The sequence below is a fragment of the Ambystoma mexicanum genome, chromosome 6p (assembly GCF_040938575.1).
Source record: "Ambystoma mexicanum isolate Mex_15411 chromosome 6p, UKY_AmexF1_1, whole genome shotgun sequence".
Lineage (NCBI taxonomy): Eukaryota > Metazoa > Chordata > Amphibia > Caudata > Ambystomatidae > Ambystoma > Ambystoma mexicanum.
In genome coordinates, this window is record NC_090935.1 from 89,364,911 (window position 1) to 89,383,702 (window position 18,792).

General features: G+C 43.1%; 1 protein-coding gene across 5 annotated transcripts in view; it reads left to right on the forward strand.

The window, feature by feature from the left end:
• Positions 1-18,792, forward strand: part of LOC138511226 (CMRF35-like molecule 1) — a 103,481-nt gene that overhangs the window by 21,186 nt on the left and 63,503 nt on the right. For 4 of the 5 annotated variants that reach the window (XM_069626766.1, XM_069626767.1, XM_069626765.1 and 1 more), the window contains exon 2: positions 2,563-2,868. The exons of the other annotated variant lie outside the window; for it this stretch is intronic. In XM_069626766.1, the coding sequence (XP_069482867.1) occupies positions 2,563-2,868 (306 nt within the window). The remainder of the gene's footprint in view (positions 1-2,562; positions 2,869-18,792) is intronic. 5 annotated transcript variants of the gene reach the window in all.

The window sequence follows — 18,792 nt, forward strand, 5'->3', positions numbered from 1 at the left end:
ATCCATTTCACAAAATGGATGCCCCCATGTGCTATCTTTGAGCTTGAATTGCTCAAAATTTTACATAGGGACTTCGAAAAAAAAACGCCAATCATTTTTTTTTTATGTTGCCTATCTATTTTTGAAATAAAAAATTTTGGGCGAACCATTCCTTTAACGGCGTCGTAAAAGGCTGTGGCGCCGTTAACCACTTAGCTCCTTACTACGAGGTCCCTTCGCGGGACCCGACCTGCCCGGCTGGTCTGGACCAGCCGTTAAAGTAGGGACCCGCAAAGGGACCTTGCAGGCAATTACGGTACCGCAATTTGCGGTACCTTAATTGCCGCCTTCCCCATTCCCATTGAGCCCAATGGGGCAAAAATGTGAATGGGGAAGGGCCATGGTGAAATGGGGAAATACCGCCCCGCCAACCTTGGAATGGGGCGGTAATTCCCCATTTCACCATGGCGGATTTGTTACAACACCGTCACCAACCATGGGGCTAATAGCGCCATCGTTTAGCGCCGGTGTGATTTAATGAGGGCCATTGTATTGAAGGACGATATCCAAGAAGAGTGCATGTGAGTTATCTGTTGGTGACAACCTGCTTTTTTTAAATTTGTCAAATAAGGATGCTCATTGGCCCCTATTTTATTTATCTTGTTTTTATCAGATTTTAGTCCTGTATTGAGTGGGTATAAAATGTTTCCCCTACCCTCCATAATGTGTCGTTTGGATCACTTCTGTTTGCAGATGACACTGCCCTCCTAGATTTAACACTGGGGGGGCTCAAAGGAGCCTTGAGTATGCAGAACATTATTTTCGCAGAAATGATATAAACCTGAATATGGGAAAAAAAACAAAAATCGTAGTTTTTGGGAAAGAGAAAAATTATTATGTTTGGAATCTGATGAGTAAAAATAGGCATTGGTGAGTTTGTTTTGTTATCTGGGCCTTACTTTTGCTAGGAAGACGGGAGGATGGTTGAGGTTTTATTACAAATTTGGGGCCCGCATTTTTAAAGAAGTGCATGGAAGTCTACAGAGCTAAAAAACGAGCAATATTATTATATGGGAGTGAGATTTCGGGGTACGCCAATTGCCAGCAATTGTTGGTGGCTCAGAACAAAACGTTGAAAAAACTAGCAGGTCTTCCACTAGGACCGCCTAACTTATAATAATAATAATTATTATTATTATGGTATTTATTGAGTGCAGAACTAGCTTTGAGAAGTAACGGAGCACTTTCAGAGGTGTACAACAATACAGATACATAAAGGAATGCTTTTCAGAGGTAATAACCCAACAGATGTACAGTGGAAGGTAGAATACAGAGGGGCGCAAAGGAGGGGTACAGCTGTATCGGTGGCATGGAGGAGCGGGCAGGCAGCGTCCAGCGAGTCAGGTGGTGCAAGGGGTGACGTGATAGCTTAGGTGTTACCTAACAGTGCAATAAGGTTGGAATTGGGGGTTCAAATATAGCCACCACAGTGAACTTGAGGTTGGGCTCGTTCTTTTTGAAGATTAAAAAACCCAAATATGAAACGCCGCGGCCGAGATAGTACGCTTGGAATTAAAAAGGAAATATGCCTGGTACAATGAGGACTGCAATCTTTTATGAAGGTGGGGTTACTATGAAGTGATTTTAGAAATATTAGAATGGAGCTGCCTCAGGAAGCCCCCTGCCATGATAGGGAAATGGAAAGAATAAAAGTGGGAACTCCACCCTCACTTAAATTATACAAAGCCAGCGGGTTGCCGCTAGATGTAGGTGAGATATATGTTAGATTAAATCACATGACTTCAGGAGAAGCATGTTTATGGTTATGCTCAAAGTGCTCCCAATAAATACACGTGCCCATTGGAAATGGGGTGGCCTCATCTTCGAAACATAATGGTGGAAGGAGAGCTGACGAAGATCTGGGGCATTTTCTGCCAAGCTGCAAGAATTGTAGTGATTTACGTAAGAAGCAGCTGAAACCCCTCTTTATGATGGCCACAATTAGAACCTACCAAAAAGGTATTATAGTGATGAAAGTTTTATTTGTAACTTAATTGAGTATGTAAATGAAGCACTTCTTTATTGAGAATTGTTAGCTAGAAGATGACCCATGTAATTTCCACTTGTTATCTCTATCTTGTTCATTCTATGTGTATTTTAATCTCATGGTATTATTGTTTGTTGTATCTTCCTCTGTACGAGGACTGATTGTTCGGTACATTTATTTTATGAGTGCTATGCTGCTAAAAGAGGAATCTTCTATCATGGGATTGATTATATTGGTATATTGTATACATTATTCTATGTGGTTTAATGGAGATATCCACATTAATAAAGTCTACTGCTATTTACTATAGATATTGAGAGCTTTGATTTATGTGTCTTATGGATATTTATTCAGGTTAAAATGAAGAATTACACATGGAATATTATATGATATCATATGAGGCCATAGCTAACATTCTTCACACTCGTGTATATGTAAGGGCAAAACAAATGATCTAAAATGGGAAAAATTGAATATTCCTGCTCACTTTGCATCTTCTAGATAATCAATAAGTTTTTTTTAACATTCTGTTAAAGTGCACTCTTTGGCTGTGGCTGGAAGGCTGGGGGAATCTGTGTCTCTCCCATGCAATTATGATGCAGAGCACGAAAATTATAACAAATTCTGGTACAAAGATCTGAATAAGGATGTGATTTGGAAAACGTCACCTTATCAACGTGAAGCGAGCTATGACAGAATCTATCTCCGGGATGACATCTCCAAGCTCACAGTGACAATGACGATAAAGGATCTAAGGATGAAGGATGCTGGCACGTACACCTGTGAAATAGGTATCTTTTTCCGTGACCGTGGTGTAACGTATACCCTGGCTGTTCTTCCAGGTAAGCAAAGATTGGAATCAACAGATGTGTTTCTGTATCTAGCCATAGTGTGTCTGAGTAAGGCTTACAGGTTCTCTTTACAGGTGAATCGTCAAAATGAGGGAACACACACATAAGGGAAATGGATAGAGTAGAGAGATTGCTTTCCAGATGTAAATGTATTTTTTTAAATATGGAGATTCCTTGCAATATTGTTTATGTGTAGGTACGTATTATGTAACATATCATTACATAATAAGATATCAAAGAGCATATATCTGATGGTTTATAGTTAATATTTCGAATGTAATAATTTCGAATGCAAAAATGTCGAAAATATTAAGTTGAAAAAAAATGTCGAATGTTTCTTTTTTTTTACACTTTATTTTACTTACCAAAACCCCCAAAAAACGTATTAAATAAAAAAATTATACATTCGAAAAAAAGATTTTCGACATTATGTTTTCGACATTTTTGCATTCGAAAAAATGCATTAGACATATTAACTGGACACCATATCTGATCCCTTTTCCAAGCAGAACTTCCAAGGAATTTTTAATAATAAGACATTTAAAAATAAAGTCAATTTGTGATAACATGATTAAATTCTGAGCTGCTCACTTGCCCCCGCCCCCAATTACCAACAGTCAGTAGCTTCTCAGTTCCCTGTTTGCGCCTTCCTCCATATAGTGTTTCTGCTTCAGGCCCATCTCGCCTAAACTATAAATGTCCATTCTGCTCCTTAGCACCCCGAAAGAAGAGAAACAGACAGAGATGAAGACCTAACAATTCACTTTCTTATGGGGCTGTAGTGTAGGGACAATGTTTCTTCCTCGCTTGAACATCTTGATCACCTAAAAGTTATATCTTCCTGCTTAGTCCTTCAGCCCTTTTAATGTCATAGACCCCTGTTTTACACCCCTAATGTCCCCCATCATGCCACATTACAATCTCCACGCTCAGCAGAAATCTTCCTACTGAAAGTAGGATAAGTACAAACAATTCAGAAACATGCTCAGGGGTTCCTTCATTCCTTTCCATGCAGTTCATTAATGGACATAAAAGCTTCAGGGGCAAATTGAAAATGGTTGCAAATATGGATATTGCTCCAGTTTCATACAGTTATATGAATGTGTAGACTCTCTGCGTATATATGGGCAATATATGCACATTTAAGAAAGGTATTTTTTAAGAATTTTTTCTGAACCGCAGAATTATGTGTCTGCTACATACACATCTATTAAGAATGAACACATATGCTCTTCCTGACTACAATATACTTAAATACATGTTGGCCTCATCATTTCATCAATCATCGAATAATCAATTTGACAGAATAAATAATAACTTCTAAAGTGCATTGGCATGTTAAAACTAGTAGACATGAAGGTAAATAAAGTATTGATCAAATACACCTGATGGCTGCTAGATCGTTGTGCAACAATGCAACCAAATCATTCAGTGATTTATGGGTGCACTAGCTTCGACGAAGCGCATACATCAAAACACGCCAAAACTCTCAAATTAGGCCCATGCATCGTGGTATTGCATATGGAGTTGGATGTCCAAAAGCATCTTAATTGCAATAAGTACCTGCTCAATCCATATGACCTTTCTTTCAAAGTAACCAGCCTTCCATACATATTGCAACCAAATGAACTACAGAATCAATTTACATAATATACTTATTCTGATTATTGTTTGTATTTTGATCCTTTAATTACTGGCAATACAATTACCTGAATGTAATTTGACGGAAGATTCTGTAACTACAAAAAATCACTAGGAAATGCTGAGTGCCACAGTTAACTTGCTTGGTATCCTGCCACTGATCTAGATTCAATTTCCCAAACATATATACTTTGCACAGAAAAATGACAGAGCTTACCATCGTATGCAATACTATTTGTTACTTCATCTCCCGTATGCAATGCTAGAGGGGCACCAGTGGTTTTCTAACCTGCATCGGTCAACCAAAATGGTTAAATTGAATTGCTTAAGAAATATAATAATGTGGATGCCATTACGTCTGCGACGTACATACAACTAGAATGCTGAATGTGCTTCTACTGAAGCATAAGGATGTATGAAAAAAGCAATGCTTTGTCATGCCATATCATTATGCTTTTCTTACCAAGATGGTAAAACCATTTAGACTAGTGTAAAGGGTCAGTAGTGAAAGGCTGACACAAAGTTGTCAAGTTTTAGGTTATAAACGTTTTTTCAACTTGAATGGGTTGGGAAAGTTCCTCTCTGACCCTATTCTAAAGAGGCCTTCCCCTACCTAAGCAAAAGAAACGAAGGATCTGTCTTTGTTAGGCTGTCATAAATCAGAAGCCCGCCTTGTGGCCAAATGTTCTATCCTGACCCTAACACTAAAACAAAATTATTACATTGACAAGGGAATTGTCTATAAACGGGTATATGCAATAAAAATGTTCTTAAAGAAATGTAGAATGGTTCCAACGGCTTTATACCTTCCTTGGCCCATAGCAATCCTGTTAGATGAACACAGTTCAACCTTGTAAGTTCTTTCTTTTAACACAAGTTCCTTCTTGGTTTAACAAACACTGTTTCTGCTTTACACTCCCTGTAGGTTTGCAATTTGCCTGGTATAATCCCCTGCCAGGACTCTTTATGCATTCCCAACTGCCTGGTGTACAATCCTGCCAGGACTACTTTTGCAATCACAATTGCCTTGTGCACTCTTCTGCCAGGAGTTCTCTGCCCGGTATACTTTCCTGCCAGGTATTCTCTTGTATTCACAACTGCCTGGTGTAATCCCATGACAGGACTGCTCTTTTATTCACAACTGCCTAGTGTACTCCCCTGCCAAGACTTCTATTGTATTCACAACGGCCTGCTGTACTCCCCTGCCAGGACTTTCATATCTTAGTTTCTTTTTATATTCAAGTAGTATATACCTTTCTTGTTGGCTTGGTAATATCTACTTGACCAACAATCTTCTTATTACTTTACTTTCTGTAATTTCACAATATTCAAAATCTTCTGCAATTTTGGTTCATACACAATTTCTTTGTCCTTTCACTTTCCGTAACTTCCAATGTTCTACTTCTCTTTGGCACGGTTGCCGAAATGCCCCGGGGTCCCTGCTCTGCTCTGGCAGACTAAATGGCTCTCTGTAGCTTTTTTGGGTTTGCTCGCTCTTACTCAGTCCACCCCCGCCACTTGTTTCCCACTCTGGGCGGCTCTGATTTCTTTTCAGGCACTCTCATGGCTCCGCTCCTGCACACTGGCCTCTCCTCGGCTCCCGGTAAGTAAGGACAATACTGCTTCTCTTGGCTGCCATCCACCCAGGGATCCTCTTTCGGTTCCTGGCATCTCCACGGCATGCCTTGCTTGCACCATGCTTCGTCCCTTCTCTGCAGCAAGCTTCTTGGCTCAACCACACCAGTTTGTGCTGCCAGCTTCTGCACACCAACTCATGCCTCCAGCTTCCGCACACTGGCTCGTGCCTGCAGCCTCTGTCTGCCTTCACTGGCACATCTCTTCTCCTGAGCTCCCCCTCACCATTTGTTCAAATTTTTAAAGGTCCCGTGCACAGGTGCTTTCATCCAAGAACTAGCATGCTCATTACACTTGCTGTTCTGTATCAATTCCTTCATCCTCCTCCTCTTAGTACTTGGGTGGTTGTGGGAATGAAAGTCAACTGATATTAACTGATGAGTTAGGTAGTTGTGAGAATTAAAGTTCATTGATAGTTTCTGATGCATAATTCTTGGAGTTTCTTTTCCAAAAATTCCACATGGAAGATCAGTTCTACATGAAAGAGAACTATAACTGAACGTTTTATTTTTGGCGCTTTTACTCTTCAGGTTATGGATGGATGTTTGGTCTAAAGGGTATTGGGTAAGAGGGAATCTTCCCCATGGAAAATGGGGGGTATTGCATTTTATCCAATGAATGCCATGACATCTCCCCAGTGGCTATCTCCTCCCGTATGATTCGCCCTCATATAGCTTCCCCCAGGGTCTGGATCATGTAGTCGCTACCGTTCCCTGGCCACATGGGAGGAGGCTATCGCCAGGGAATCTGTGATAACTCCATTGGATTCATCACACTGGGTAGACATCCCAGTAGATATCCATTTTAGGAAAGCAGTAATTTGAATGTGTAAATAGTATTTCTTACAGTGTTCACAATCATGCTGTCCATTCAATCTGATCATTGAGGCCATTAATTTGAAATCGAAAATTATAAATCCAGAATGGGTCTCTGTAAAGACTGGAGGGGGTATCTGTACTCCTGCACTCTATATGGCAGAGTAGAAGCACAGATCACCCCAGCCAAGATTCTCTTTATGGTAGAATGGACAAGCAACCAAGGCTTAAGCTCTCAGGAGGTGATGCAGGCTAGTTCTTAAGTACAGTGTAGTCCCCAAGCCCCCACAAAGGAATGTCCACACACTATGTTATGTGCTAACAAAGTACTTTATATGAAAATAAGGTCCAAGATATATACATCAATTAATAACACACTCAGGAAATTCTAACATGGCAAATATATACAATGTCTATGTGGTACCACACTTAGCTACTGACTCCTTTAAAATGCATCAACTGCTGACAGTTAAAATGGCATACAAATCATACACCAATGTGTATCAGCATAGATCATATGATAGAAGGCAAGTTAAGTTAAACAATGGCAGAATGCTGTCTCCAGCTACCCAGATACAGTTGGAGGATCCCCCGACCTGGGCAACCTGTAATAAAGGGTATTAAAAAGCCCGGTCCATTAATGTTTAAATAGTCTTGTTTCCTGGTCAAAATGTTCAACAACCCCAATGTACCTAAGTTAGAAGAGTTTCTTTGACGGTTCGTCGATGGATCTCTCAAGAGTGGACTCCCTTTAAAGCAGGAGCCACAGGTCTTCGAGATACCTCAATGAAATTTCAACACTTGCGTTGAAACTGCAGCTTCGATCGTGGAATTCCTGTGAAGATGAGGCATGCAGTCCACCTCAATGCAAAGAATTCAGTGCTGCAAAGAAGACTCAGTGATGAACATAGGCCCAGCAGCGGGCGCAGGGGTATCTTTGGTGATCGGGATTCGACCGCGGGTTAGACTTCGGATCTTCACTTCATCAGCATCTTTGTTGGCTTCGGGTGGCGAGAAACCCACTGGCGGTCTTTCCTCGGTCGTCGACGGCCTCGACTTTCTCCGGCAGGGACAAAACGGTTGACAGTGATTGTAAGTGAGCCTTTCGTTCAATGTTCTTTGGCAAGGTGGAACGTTGCGACTCCGGTCATCGAGCAGCACGGCGTCAAGCTGTCCCCGCTTCTAGGCAACATGACTCAACGGGCTTCCAGCTGTTATGGAAATCCTCCGAATCCCGGTCACAATGGACTTCGATGGCCTTGATGTACTGGCGCTTTACGTCAAGATTCTCAGTGAACACATTCTCCGTCCGGTCGACAGACATTCGGGACTGGCTTCCAGGGTACCTCAATGAATATCAGCTTCTGCACAATGTTCCCTATTAGCGCGGGGAGAGGTCTCCTAGCTAGGCCCTCACTTGGATCCGTCATCGACAGACTCAAAAGCTTTTAGATTTGGTCGAAGGAAAGCAGCAGCAATTCTTCTTCTTCAAGCTGGGCTTCAAGGATAAGCAGCTTCAACTTTTAACTTCAGCTTCTGAACAAATTGGGAAGTGAGAAGTCCTCAGATATACACATCTGTCCATCATTCACTCTGCTGAGCCAAGCTCAGACAGCCAATCAGACAGAAGGAAATTCATGCAAGTAGGCAGCCAATGCGGCTCACAGGCATTCAGGCTATTAACTTCCACCCAGACATCCATAACAAGGAATGTGGCTTGGTGCAAGCACCCAGCCTTTCATCACACCACACTGCATTCATGTCAGTTTCAGGCAGGGCTGTCTCATTCTTTGTGTCACACACACAGAAACCAGACACCCATAACATAGAATGCATATTAGTCACGCACTCTATTCACACAGGACCCACCCCAAGGGTGTACACACAACATACAGTCACTGGGAATGCTCCAGTCAGTCTAGCCTGGACTTCCCCACAATACCATATATGGTTCTTCCACCCAACAGCCAGTCAGTGGAAGGGACAGAGTCAGGGCTTCCCAGGACTTTAGGAAAACAAGGTAACAGGCAATAGAAATCAAGAGGCCACAGGGGCCATCTTGCCTTCTATCAGGAATCCACTGATTCCTATGGCAGGGCATGGGTATCCCAAAACGCAGGATACTGAGAGCACCTCTCAAATTCAGCATGGAGCTGCCACCATGCAATATCCTGCTTTGTGGGCCACACACAGGTGCCCAAAACATATACTAGGGTTACAGGGTTGTACCTCCACCCATGGGTGCCATAAGGGTATCCAAGCGTCTCTGTTCACCACAACCAAAAAGAGAAAGAGCTGCACTGCCAGAAGTCCCAACTGGACTCCTGTGCATATAACAACACAGAACACACATGATAAGGGAGTGCATAACAAGGACATGGAGGCCCTGTCCCTCTAATGCATTTCCAGCATCACAGTCTTGTATTGACAACTTACTGTCAATGGATCCTCCAGGTGTGTCTAGAGTAACCTTTTCTAGAACAATTTGATATCGTCCTGGATATGTTAAAATTCATAAAAGTGTGTTACTAAAGGAGATGGCATCACATTAGTGTGAATTCTGGAGTAGTGTTCATTGATCCATATGTGAACAGGTGTCCAGGGTTTTCCAACACAACACTTATTACATGGACAATATAAATGAAATTCTGTGATTTACAATTAGTATGTCCTGACAGCGGCGCAACCTTGTTTTCAAAGTCAAATTTCACCACTTTAAAGAAGAATTGGCATTCAGAGCAATTCCCACATGGATAATGACCTGCTGCTGGAGATTGAGCCCCTTTATGGATGCAAATAATGGTCTAGAAATGCCTGGATCATAAACCTCTCAAATCTACCACTTACGCAGTACTAGATCCTTAATAGAAGGGAAAAGGATAGCATGTTACATTAAGACAGTTTTCTGGATAGCTGTCTTTAACAGACATTCACAAATAATATGAGATGTTTTGGAATATTGTTTGCATTACCTTGGAGCTTCGTTTTGCAGTTTGAACTCTACCCTGCTATTCACAGCATTGCGAGCTGCAGATAGCTCTTGCTGTGGCCCCTTCTGCTTCCTGGAGGAGGCGGAGCCACGCTGCATCACGTGACGGATCACGTGACTTATCCGGACCTTTTATTCAGCCGTGAGTCAGCAGAGCGGTGTGTTTGCATTACCTTGGAGCTTCGTTTTGCAGTTTGAACTCTACCCTGCTATTCACAGCATTGCGAGCTGCAGATAGCTCTTGCTGTGGCCCCTTCTGCTTCCTGGAGGAGGCGGAGCCACGCTGCATCACATGACGGATCACGTGACTATCCGGACCTTTTATTCAGCCGTGAGTCAGCTGAGCGGTGTGTTTGCATTACCTTGGAGCTTCGTTTTGTAGTTTGAACTCTACCCTGCTATTCACAGCATTGCGAGCTGCAGATAGCTCTTGCTGTGGCCCCTTCTGCTTCCTGGAGGAGGCGGAGCCACGCTGCATCACGTGACGGATCACGTGACTTATCCGGACCTTTTATTCAGCCGTGAGTGAGCTGAGCGGTGTGTTTACATTACCTTGGAGCTTCGTTTTTGCAGTTTGAACTCTACCCTGCTATTCACAGCATTGCGAGCAGCAGATAGCTCTTGCTGTGGCCCCTTCTGCTTCCTGGAGGAGGCGGAGCCACGCTGCATCACGTGACTGATCACGTGACTTATCCGGACATATTATTCAGCCGAGAGTCAGCTGAGCGGTGTGTTTGCATTACCTTGGAGCTTCGTTTTGCAGTTTGAACTCTACCCTGCTATTCACAGCATTGCGAGCTGCAGTTAGCTCTTGCTGTGGCCCCTTCTGCTTCCTGGAGGAGGCGGAGCCACGCTGCATCACGTGACGGATCACGTGACTTATCCGGACCTTTTATTCAGCCGTGAGTCACCCTCGCGGCGTTAAGCCCGGCGGGGAAAAGCCCATCAGCTGTTGTGCGGCTGTTAGGCGCTGGTAGTGCCAGATTCACTCGGGAAGTGCGCCTATGTGCAGACTGTGGCAGGGAGACAAGAAGGCAGCAAGGTAACTGCAAGATCTATTTATTCTGAAAAGACCTGTATATCAACCTGGTACTTCTGAAATCTTAGTAATTTGGCCTGGTCGTACTGACTAACTGTTCACAATGGCGGACTCACCGGTCTCAAAGCTCTCGCCATATAGGACAGGGGTGGGTTGCTACCCCGAGGTAGCCATTATATGCAGCACTGCCTCATTCAAAAATATTTTACAAACAAATGTGGAAACGGCTGAGGAGGTGGTGAACGGATCAAGTATAGGAGAAGGGGAAGGCTCCCACACACAGCTTCACCTACAGCCCCAACAGTCTTCCAAGACCCCGGATACATCAGTACCCCCCATAGAAATTGAAAATCAGGGACTTTTTAATAGCACGGTGGTCATTGACGATAGGGGCCAGAACGCGAAACCACAAACAGGACTGTCCCCCAAGGCCACAGTGTGGGAGGTTTCGCCCAATTCGATTCCCTTAAATTCTACTATCTCCTCCCCAAAGGACTTGGGCGCAACTTATGATGATGAGACGGGTTCTCTAAGGCCAACCGCACCTCCTGTTGTGAACCCCTTTGTCTTCGGTTCCTTAAATGGGAACAAAAGAGATCAGCCTCCAGCAAAAAAATCGGACAACGGTTGGAAACCCTTCGGGATTTCCTTACTGAACACCGATTTCCACACAAACTATTCAAGTACGAACCAGCAAAACAGGGTGACTATTCGAGAGTGTCTTCTGGACCCCTCTATGCCACGGTCTAGATCCCAACAAATGACCACCCCAGGGTCGTACACATTTATCCCTGAGCGTAAGGGGTCATCACCAAATAAATGGGGAGGGTCTCTTGCCTCAGTCAACAAAACTTTACCCCAGGGACCCCCACAAAGATTCCATAAAGGAGTATTCCCCCAGCAAGCGCCGTTTCCAAGTAAACGGCAAAGAAGACAACCCTCTCCCACAGACGAGGATCTCTTTTCCGTCTTGGAATCAACTCAAGGAGATGCTCCTTCTAAAAAGGATCCCCAAATCGATCCTGGAATGATCACAGCTTTTGCTCTTGTAATGGCCCCCTTTATGAAACTTATTGAGTCGCAAAATGATCAGCTTCGGGACCATACGACAACAATCGCAATGATGTTTTCTAAAATAATCTTTATAGAAGGCTTTGTTTTGGCAATTCAGTCGAAACTCGAAAAAAATGACGAACATACGACAAACATTTTGAAAAGTATCATCGAGCCAATCATAAAAGAAAAAGAAATAAGAAGATCGGAAAGGACAAGTCTCAGGTTAGGGAGTGCAGGTGGCCCGGAGAGTGGTCCGACTTCCCTGGAACAGACTCATAACCAGCAGGTGGTTCTGTCTACAAAGAGTACTTTTGAGGAACTTTCCACTACTAAATACAAGGACAGTTCTACCAACACGGACCCTGCTGTGCGGGCAATTAGCCCAGTAATGAAGGAGGGTAGGCTAGCACCGAAGGAAGGATGTTCAGCATCTTCCATTGCAACTAATACTCTGCCCCTGGTTACACGGGATCAGCTCGAGGCTCCAGTGCCAACTAGCAACATCAAATTATTTGACTTATTTAAGAAACCAAAATCAGGTTTATCCCCAATGAAGGAAGGTCTACTTAAAGTAAACAAGAAAGGCGACAAAAACTATGGGAAAATAGTCATACCAACGGACAAACCTATAGGACAGAGACCTTTGCCTACAAGAAAACCCACATTGAGATCTAAAATTGCAACTGGTCTATCCCTTCCAAGGAACTTGGCACTTCCCTGCAAACTGCCAACTCATGAGAGACCAGTAATAAAAAAAACAGAAATTGCTCCTGCTGCCCGCCTAAAAGTAACTCCTGATGAGTCCCCTCGCCCACTGGACATCACGTCGACAAATGACAACATGGACATCTCTCTCATGGACTTATCCGTTTATTCAGACATAAACACCACATGGGAGGGGGAGTCAGGATCGAATACCTCCGGAACAGAAAGTGGTATTGAGGAAGAAGATCCAGAAATATACAGCAAGATAAAAGAAGTCGACCTTAAAGGGGAGACGAAGGCTCAGATGATTATAGACAGGGCGGTGTGGCTAGTGTCCTTCAAAAAGCCCTCAATGCCCACGTTATCGATTCCGAACTCGGTCTTCGATAAAAAAACTCAAGTGGAAAACTAGAGTGCACTCCGGTAGAGAAATATCGGCCAGCCCCACAGAAAAAGAGAGGGCAGACATACATCCATCTAACGCCTTGGTTTACACAACACTGGAAGACAGACGGAACTTTCTTGTCCAGAGATCCCTGGAAACTACCAGTAATAAAGGAGTCAGCCCTGACACGTCAAAGGAAACAAAAAGAACAGTGTCATGGGCAGAAACGATTGAGAGAAAACCGACATGTGGGCCCAACAATCACAATGCCCACAAGTGACCAGGGGCAAAAAATGCCAAGGAACACTACAGAATACTATTGGAAAGAACTCTAGGCTACAAAGACAACTTAATTATGAATCGGGCTAACGTTATGAGGCTCTTACAATCCCTGGATCTTCTGGAGAAATTAAAATCGAGGGATTTAGACTGGATCGAATTTCATAATGAACAGCGACACGACAGTGTGATTCTTCACACAAGTGATCAAAACACTAAAAATGTACTCTTAGAGTTGGGCCCAAAACTTAACTTATGTGGATTTGTGCTTAGGGAGTTGGAGGAGGAAAACAGATCCGGCCGTGTAGCTACTCAGAAACATCTACTACACAACCACCGAAGTACCACTACCAAACCCTATAAGGATCATCCGATGAAAGCAGGAAATAGTGGTAGAGGGACCCGAGTGGTTGATAGTGGAGGAGACCAAGTGCATATTCAATCAGAAAAAGCAGAACTAAACTTGGTGAATAGTCAAGACGACTGGAGTTGGCTGGCTGGGGTCCTATTTGCTAAGTCATAACGGCAACACCCATCTACGAGTGCCCACTACAACTCCAAACCAAAAGGGATAAAGATCATGAGTTGGAACACAAGGGGTTATGTGCATTTACTTGGCAATTCAGCAACACACCTGTCCTCTTACGACCTATTTTGCTTGCAAGAAACCTGGTTGTGTGATCTACCTCTTCTGGACAGGTTTGAGCTATATCTAAACCCCGCAACAAAGGGCTCAAAAGGCAGACCGAGCTCGGGTTTACTGTTGGGGGTAAAGCGCACCAGTGGCATAAAAGTGCTCTCTTCTCTAAACAGAAACCCTTGGATCCAACTTACTAGGATTTCATCCACATCAGAACCAGCTTCACTTACTTCAGACTGGCAGTTGCTTATATGCAACGTATACTGGGGCCCGACAGCCCGAGATGAGGACAAACTTATGGAAGTCCTACTGGAAGCCATAGACGACGCCAGGATTGAATGCCTACTACTTGAAATTCTGCTATGTGGTGACTTGAACATGGAATGTTACGACAAGAAGCAGAGGAAAATAGAGTTCCTGCCTTTGAACGCCTCAAAAAAAATAACGAGAGGCGTGGTCATGGAGAAGGAACTACTAGCCAGAAATATATACTTGGTAAACAGTAACTTGGCGGGTGACAAACCAGCCGCCCGCACATGGAAACGGGGTGCCCAAACAAGTACACTGGACTATATGTTTGCATCAGAAAATCTCTTTGGCAAATTAATATCGTTGGAAGTGATCCCCACGATCCAGAGTGATCACAACATCCTGGAACTCAAATCTGAGGCCTGGAATAAGCTCTCGTCTGTACCAGGCAAACATCTACCAAACCAGTTTCTTGAGTCAACTCCTGGTGGCAATAGACTACGCATGGGAAGAAAAGAGATGGCCCTGGTGCTGGATTCCTTAATCAAGGACCAAGGTCCAAACCTAATAGAATATGCTGAAACACTGAAGATCTTTCGCCCAAAAGTAGTCGCCAAGGAAATTCACCAATGCAAGCGGCACCACTATGATCACCAAGTAGTGACAAAAAAAAACTGGTTAAAAAAGCCAGGAGATTATATGTTAAAACTGGAGCACCAGCTGACTTAGTCCTGTATACTAAAGCTAGAAACACCTACAGGAACTGGGTTAAGCAACACAAACATCAACTTATGCAACATCTACTAAAAACATCACTGGTATTTGGAAGTTGATCAATGAAATAAACATCCCTTCCGACTCAAAAATGGTAAATCCAATAGCCTCAGAAGTTTGGGAAACTCACTTTCGGAACCTTTACTCTATGAGGAAAATCTGTGGTCCTGCCCCATTCTTACCATCGAATGAGCCCTGGGACTTTAAATTTGGAAAACAAGATATTCTAGACCTTATTAAACAGTCCAATTCTTCAAGGGCTGCAGGACCTGATGGTCTCACCAACGACATCCTCAAAAGGGACCCGGAAAAATGGGCTTCGTTCATGCTGGATTTGTATAACAACATAACAAGACTAAAAAAGTTACCTAAATCTTGGACGACGTCCATAATTGTGCCGATCTTTAAGAAGGGAGATAGGTCCGTGCCCACTAACTACAGACCGATTGCCCTTTTGGATGTCGTCGGCAAAATATTTGCAGCACTAATCTTGAAACATCTAAATGATTGGAGTTGGCTGGCAGACCATCTGGACCCTTGGCAATCAGGCTTTTGAAAGGGCATTGGAACATCCTTAAATGTGCTACTGATCAACATAATCAAATGCATGGTTAAGGCCAAGAAATATAAGAACATCTATATCTCGTCAATAGACTTGGAACAGGCATTCGATTCTGTTCATCGCGGAATGCTATGGCACAAATTAAGGAAATGGGGATGTCCGACCAACCTGAGAGAACCTCTCGAAGCACTACACACGGAGACAACCCTCAGATTAAGGTTGGACGGACAGGGCAACCTCTCAAACAATGTGGTGGCCATGCACGGTCTGAAACAGGGCTGTCCGTTGGCTCCCGCTGTTTTTTGCCTTTTTATATCCGACATGCAGGAAGCTTTCGAAGCAGTGAGGTGTTTCCCCCCAAAAATCGCGGAGACTGTCGTGGGAAGGCTGTTATTTGCGGACGATCTTCTGTTGCTAGACCAAACGGCCATCGGCCTTCAGCGGCAACTAAAGGCACTCGAGTCATACACACAAGGAAGCGGCCTCCGTATAAATCTAAAAAAATCAAAGATCTTGAGGCTAGGACCTATCATCGGCATGAAAAATCTAAGGTGGTACCTTTCCGGGGAAGAAATACCAGTGGTTTCGTCCATGATATACCTTGGAGTAACTTTAAACAACAGCATCCAAGATGGTCCAGGTATCTGCCGGCTTAGAAGTAAAGTTACGAATTTAGCTTCGCAAGCCTTGTTAATCAAGCGACGATACTGTTCTTTTTCCCTTCGTCCTCTGATAGATTTCTACAAACTGAAAGTTGTGCCAATTCTCACTTACGCAGCAGAGGCAAATTTCTTGATCAATTCAGATGTTTGGAAACTGTTGGAGGGCCTATTCTGGAAAAGAGTATTGGGCTTACCGACATCAACTCCAATGGAAAGTGTGCGTAAGGAATTAGGCCTATCGTCCCTTTACATATCTATGGTCTGGAAATCCCTGACACTCCTCTGCAAATGTCTGCACCCCCAGGAAAGAAGTGGATTTGTGGCAATTAACAAAGCAATCAAAAGACAATTGATTCCGGTCCTAACCAAGTAGCAATTAATTTGTTTAGAAATCCTGAATACCATAGCACTAAAACCAGACAATCTCATGTTAAATCCGCTCATGGTAAAGAGAAAACTCTTGGACTGGGACTGGATAGCCACCCTGGACAGGCTCAGTGCTTTGCCATCAATCTCCCAAGGCATGGACGAGCACTATTGCAGAGGCACCGTCCACCCTTACTTGGATAAATTTCCCTCAAATACGGAAAGACAGCAGTTCTTAAAATTCAGACTAAACCTCTTCCACACAAGAGAAGTCTTAGGGAGAAGAACCAAAAAAGAGGAAAAACCCAGTCTGCTGTGTCGAGGCTGTGGGCAAGAGGCTGAAACCTTACAGCATCTAGCGATGAATTGTGTTACCTTAACTAAGTTCAGAGAGAAATGGTTGGGGACGCACCTTTCAAAAAAATTTAAGCACTTTAACCTTGCAGGACAGGTGGCTAATTCTGAGAAGGGGGGGAAAAAGTATCTACGACCCTGGCTCTGTTGAACTTTATGAGAGAAACCTTTACAATTTTGGACATTTAGTTATTTTTCTCGAGTTATACTGTTTCCCCACCCCCCTATATATATATGTGTGTTTTTTTTTTTTTTTTTTTTCTTCTTCTTCCTTTTCTTCCTTTTTTTCAATTCTTTTCTTTTCTTTTTATCTCCACAATGCATTTAAAGTTTCCTTTGGTAACTGATGCAATAAAATAAAACAAAAAAAAACAAAATATTCCATAAGGTTTGTACAATTCCTTCTAGGCCTCTAACACTGATTGAAAAGTATATTTTCCTTTAGACTGACAGGATGTTGACTTTGATCATGAGGATGGTGTTTCTATCTTTTGGTTTACGGAACAGTGTCACTGCACATTGCCCTCTAGTTTCTTCGATCAGAAGATCAAGAAAAGAAATGTCCCTTTGACTGTAAATCACAGTAAATGTCAAGTTGTCATTAAAAGAATTAATCCAAACTACAAATAATGTTGTAATGTCAGATGATTTACCCAAATAATTAAGATATCATAGTCTAGGTGGGTTGGTTTCTGAAAGGAAATTGTCCCGACACTGTGTTCAGACCGTGGGGATGTCCTTCATTCCGGTAAGCAAGCTTTGATACAACAAGCATTGGCAAACACAGAATTGTAGCTATGTCAAGTTCAGTCTATTGAATAATGTACACAGGAACAGTTAGGTACTCTGCAGTTACACCTTAAAGATATGTTGGCACAATGTAAGATTTAATTCAGAGAATATCTACAAAAACAATCGCTTTTTGCTGGGTTCACAACTGTTACTTTACTACCTATAAAAATAGCTAATGCTGTGGGTACATCCTGCATTAATGTCCTACACATCCTGCCTTGTCCTCTGTGCCTCCCCCTACCCACTATCTGCCACCCCTTGTGTTTTTCCCAGCCCCCCTCCTTGTACCTCAGTACATCAGCCTGGTAAGTGTCCTCACCACTGCAGCTACCATGTCGCCTTCATAGGGTGCATCCCGTTCCCCGGTGTCTCTTGGTGTGCAAGGTTGCAACAGCTGCATAGTAAATTATGCTATTTGTTGTGGAGGAAGTTGCTGAAATGGTTAAAGCATTTTTTAAATTGGAGTAAAACTGAACATAACTTACCAGGGCGCGAGGCATGGTACAACGCAGAAGCAGGAGCTGTGACGTCGAAACACTCAGGAAAAAGGACCTAGAAGCGTAGAAAAACGTGCTGCCATTTGGAAAGTGAAACTGCTGGTTGGCATGGTGAAGCTCTGCATTGAACAAACAAAGCAACGTAACGAAACAAAATGAAAAGAGCAGAGACGTAATGAAATGAATGATGCAAACACAGAATGCTACATGGAAACGAAAAGGAGTTTGATCTCCAGTAAGGGAGGTGAACAGTATACCACTGCCATTCAAAAAAAAAAAAGAAGAAACAGTCTTGAGCGCAGCATAGTAGATGAAAGAAATGAAATAACACACATGTTACAATGTGTTAAGAGGTGGATCAGTCTAACGCAGACTCCGACACCGTGATCTGGGTGTGGTTCCAAATAACGGACGGATGCAAGGAGACTTGATCAAACACGTCTTTATTCAAATACAGCTTCTCAGGAACTGCCTC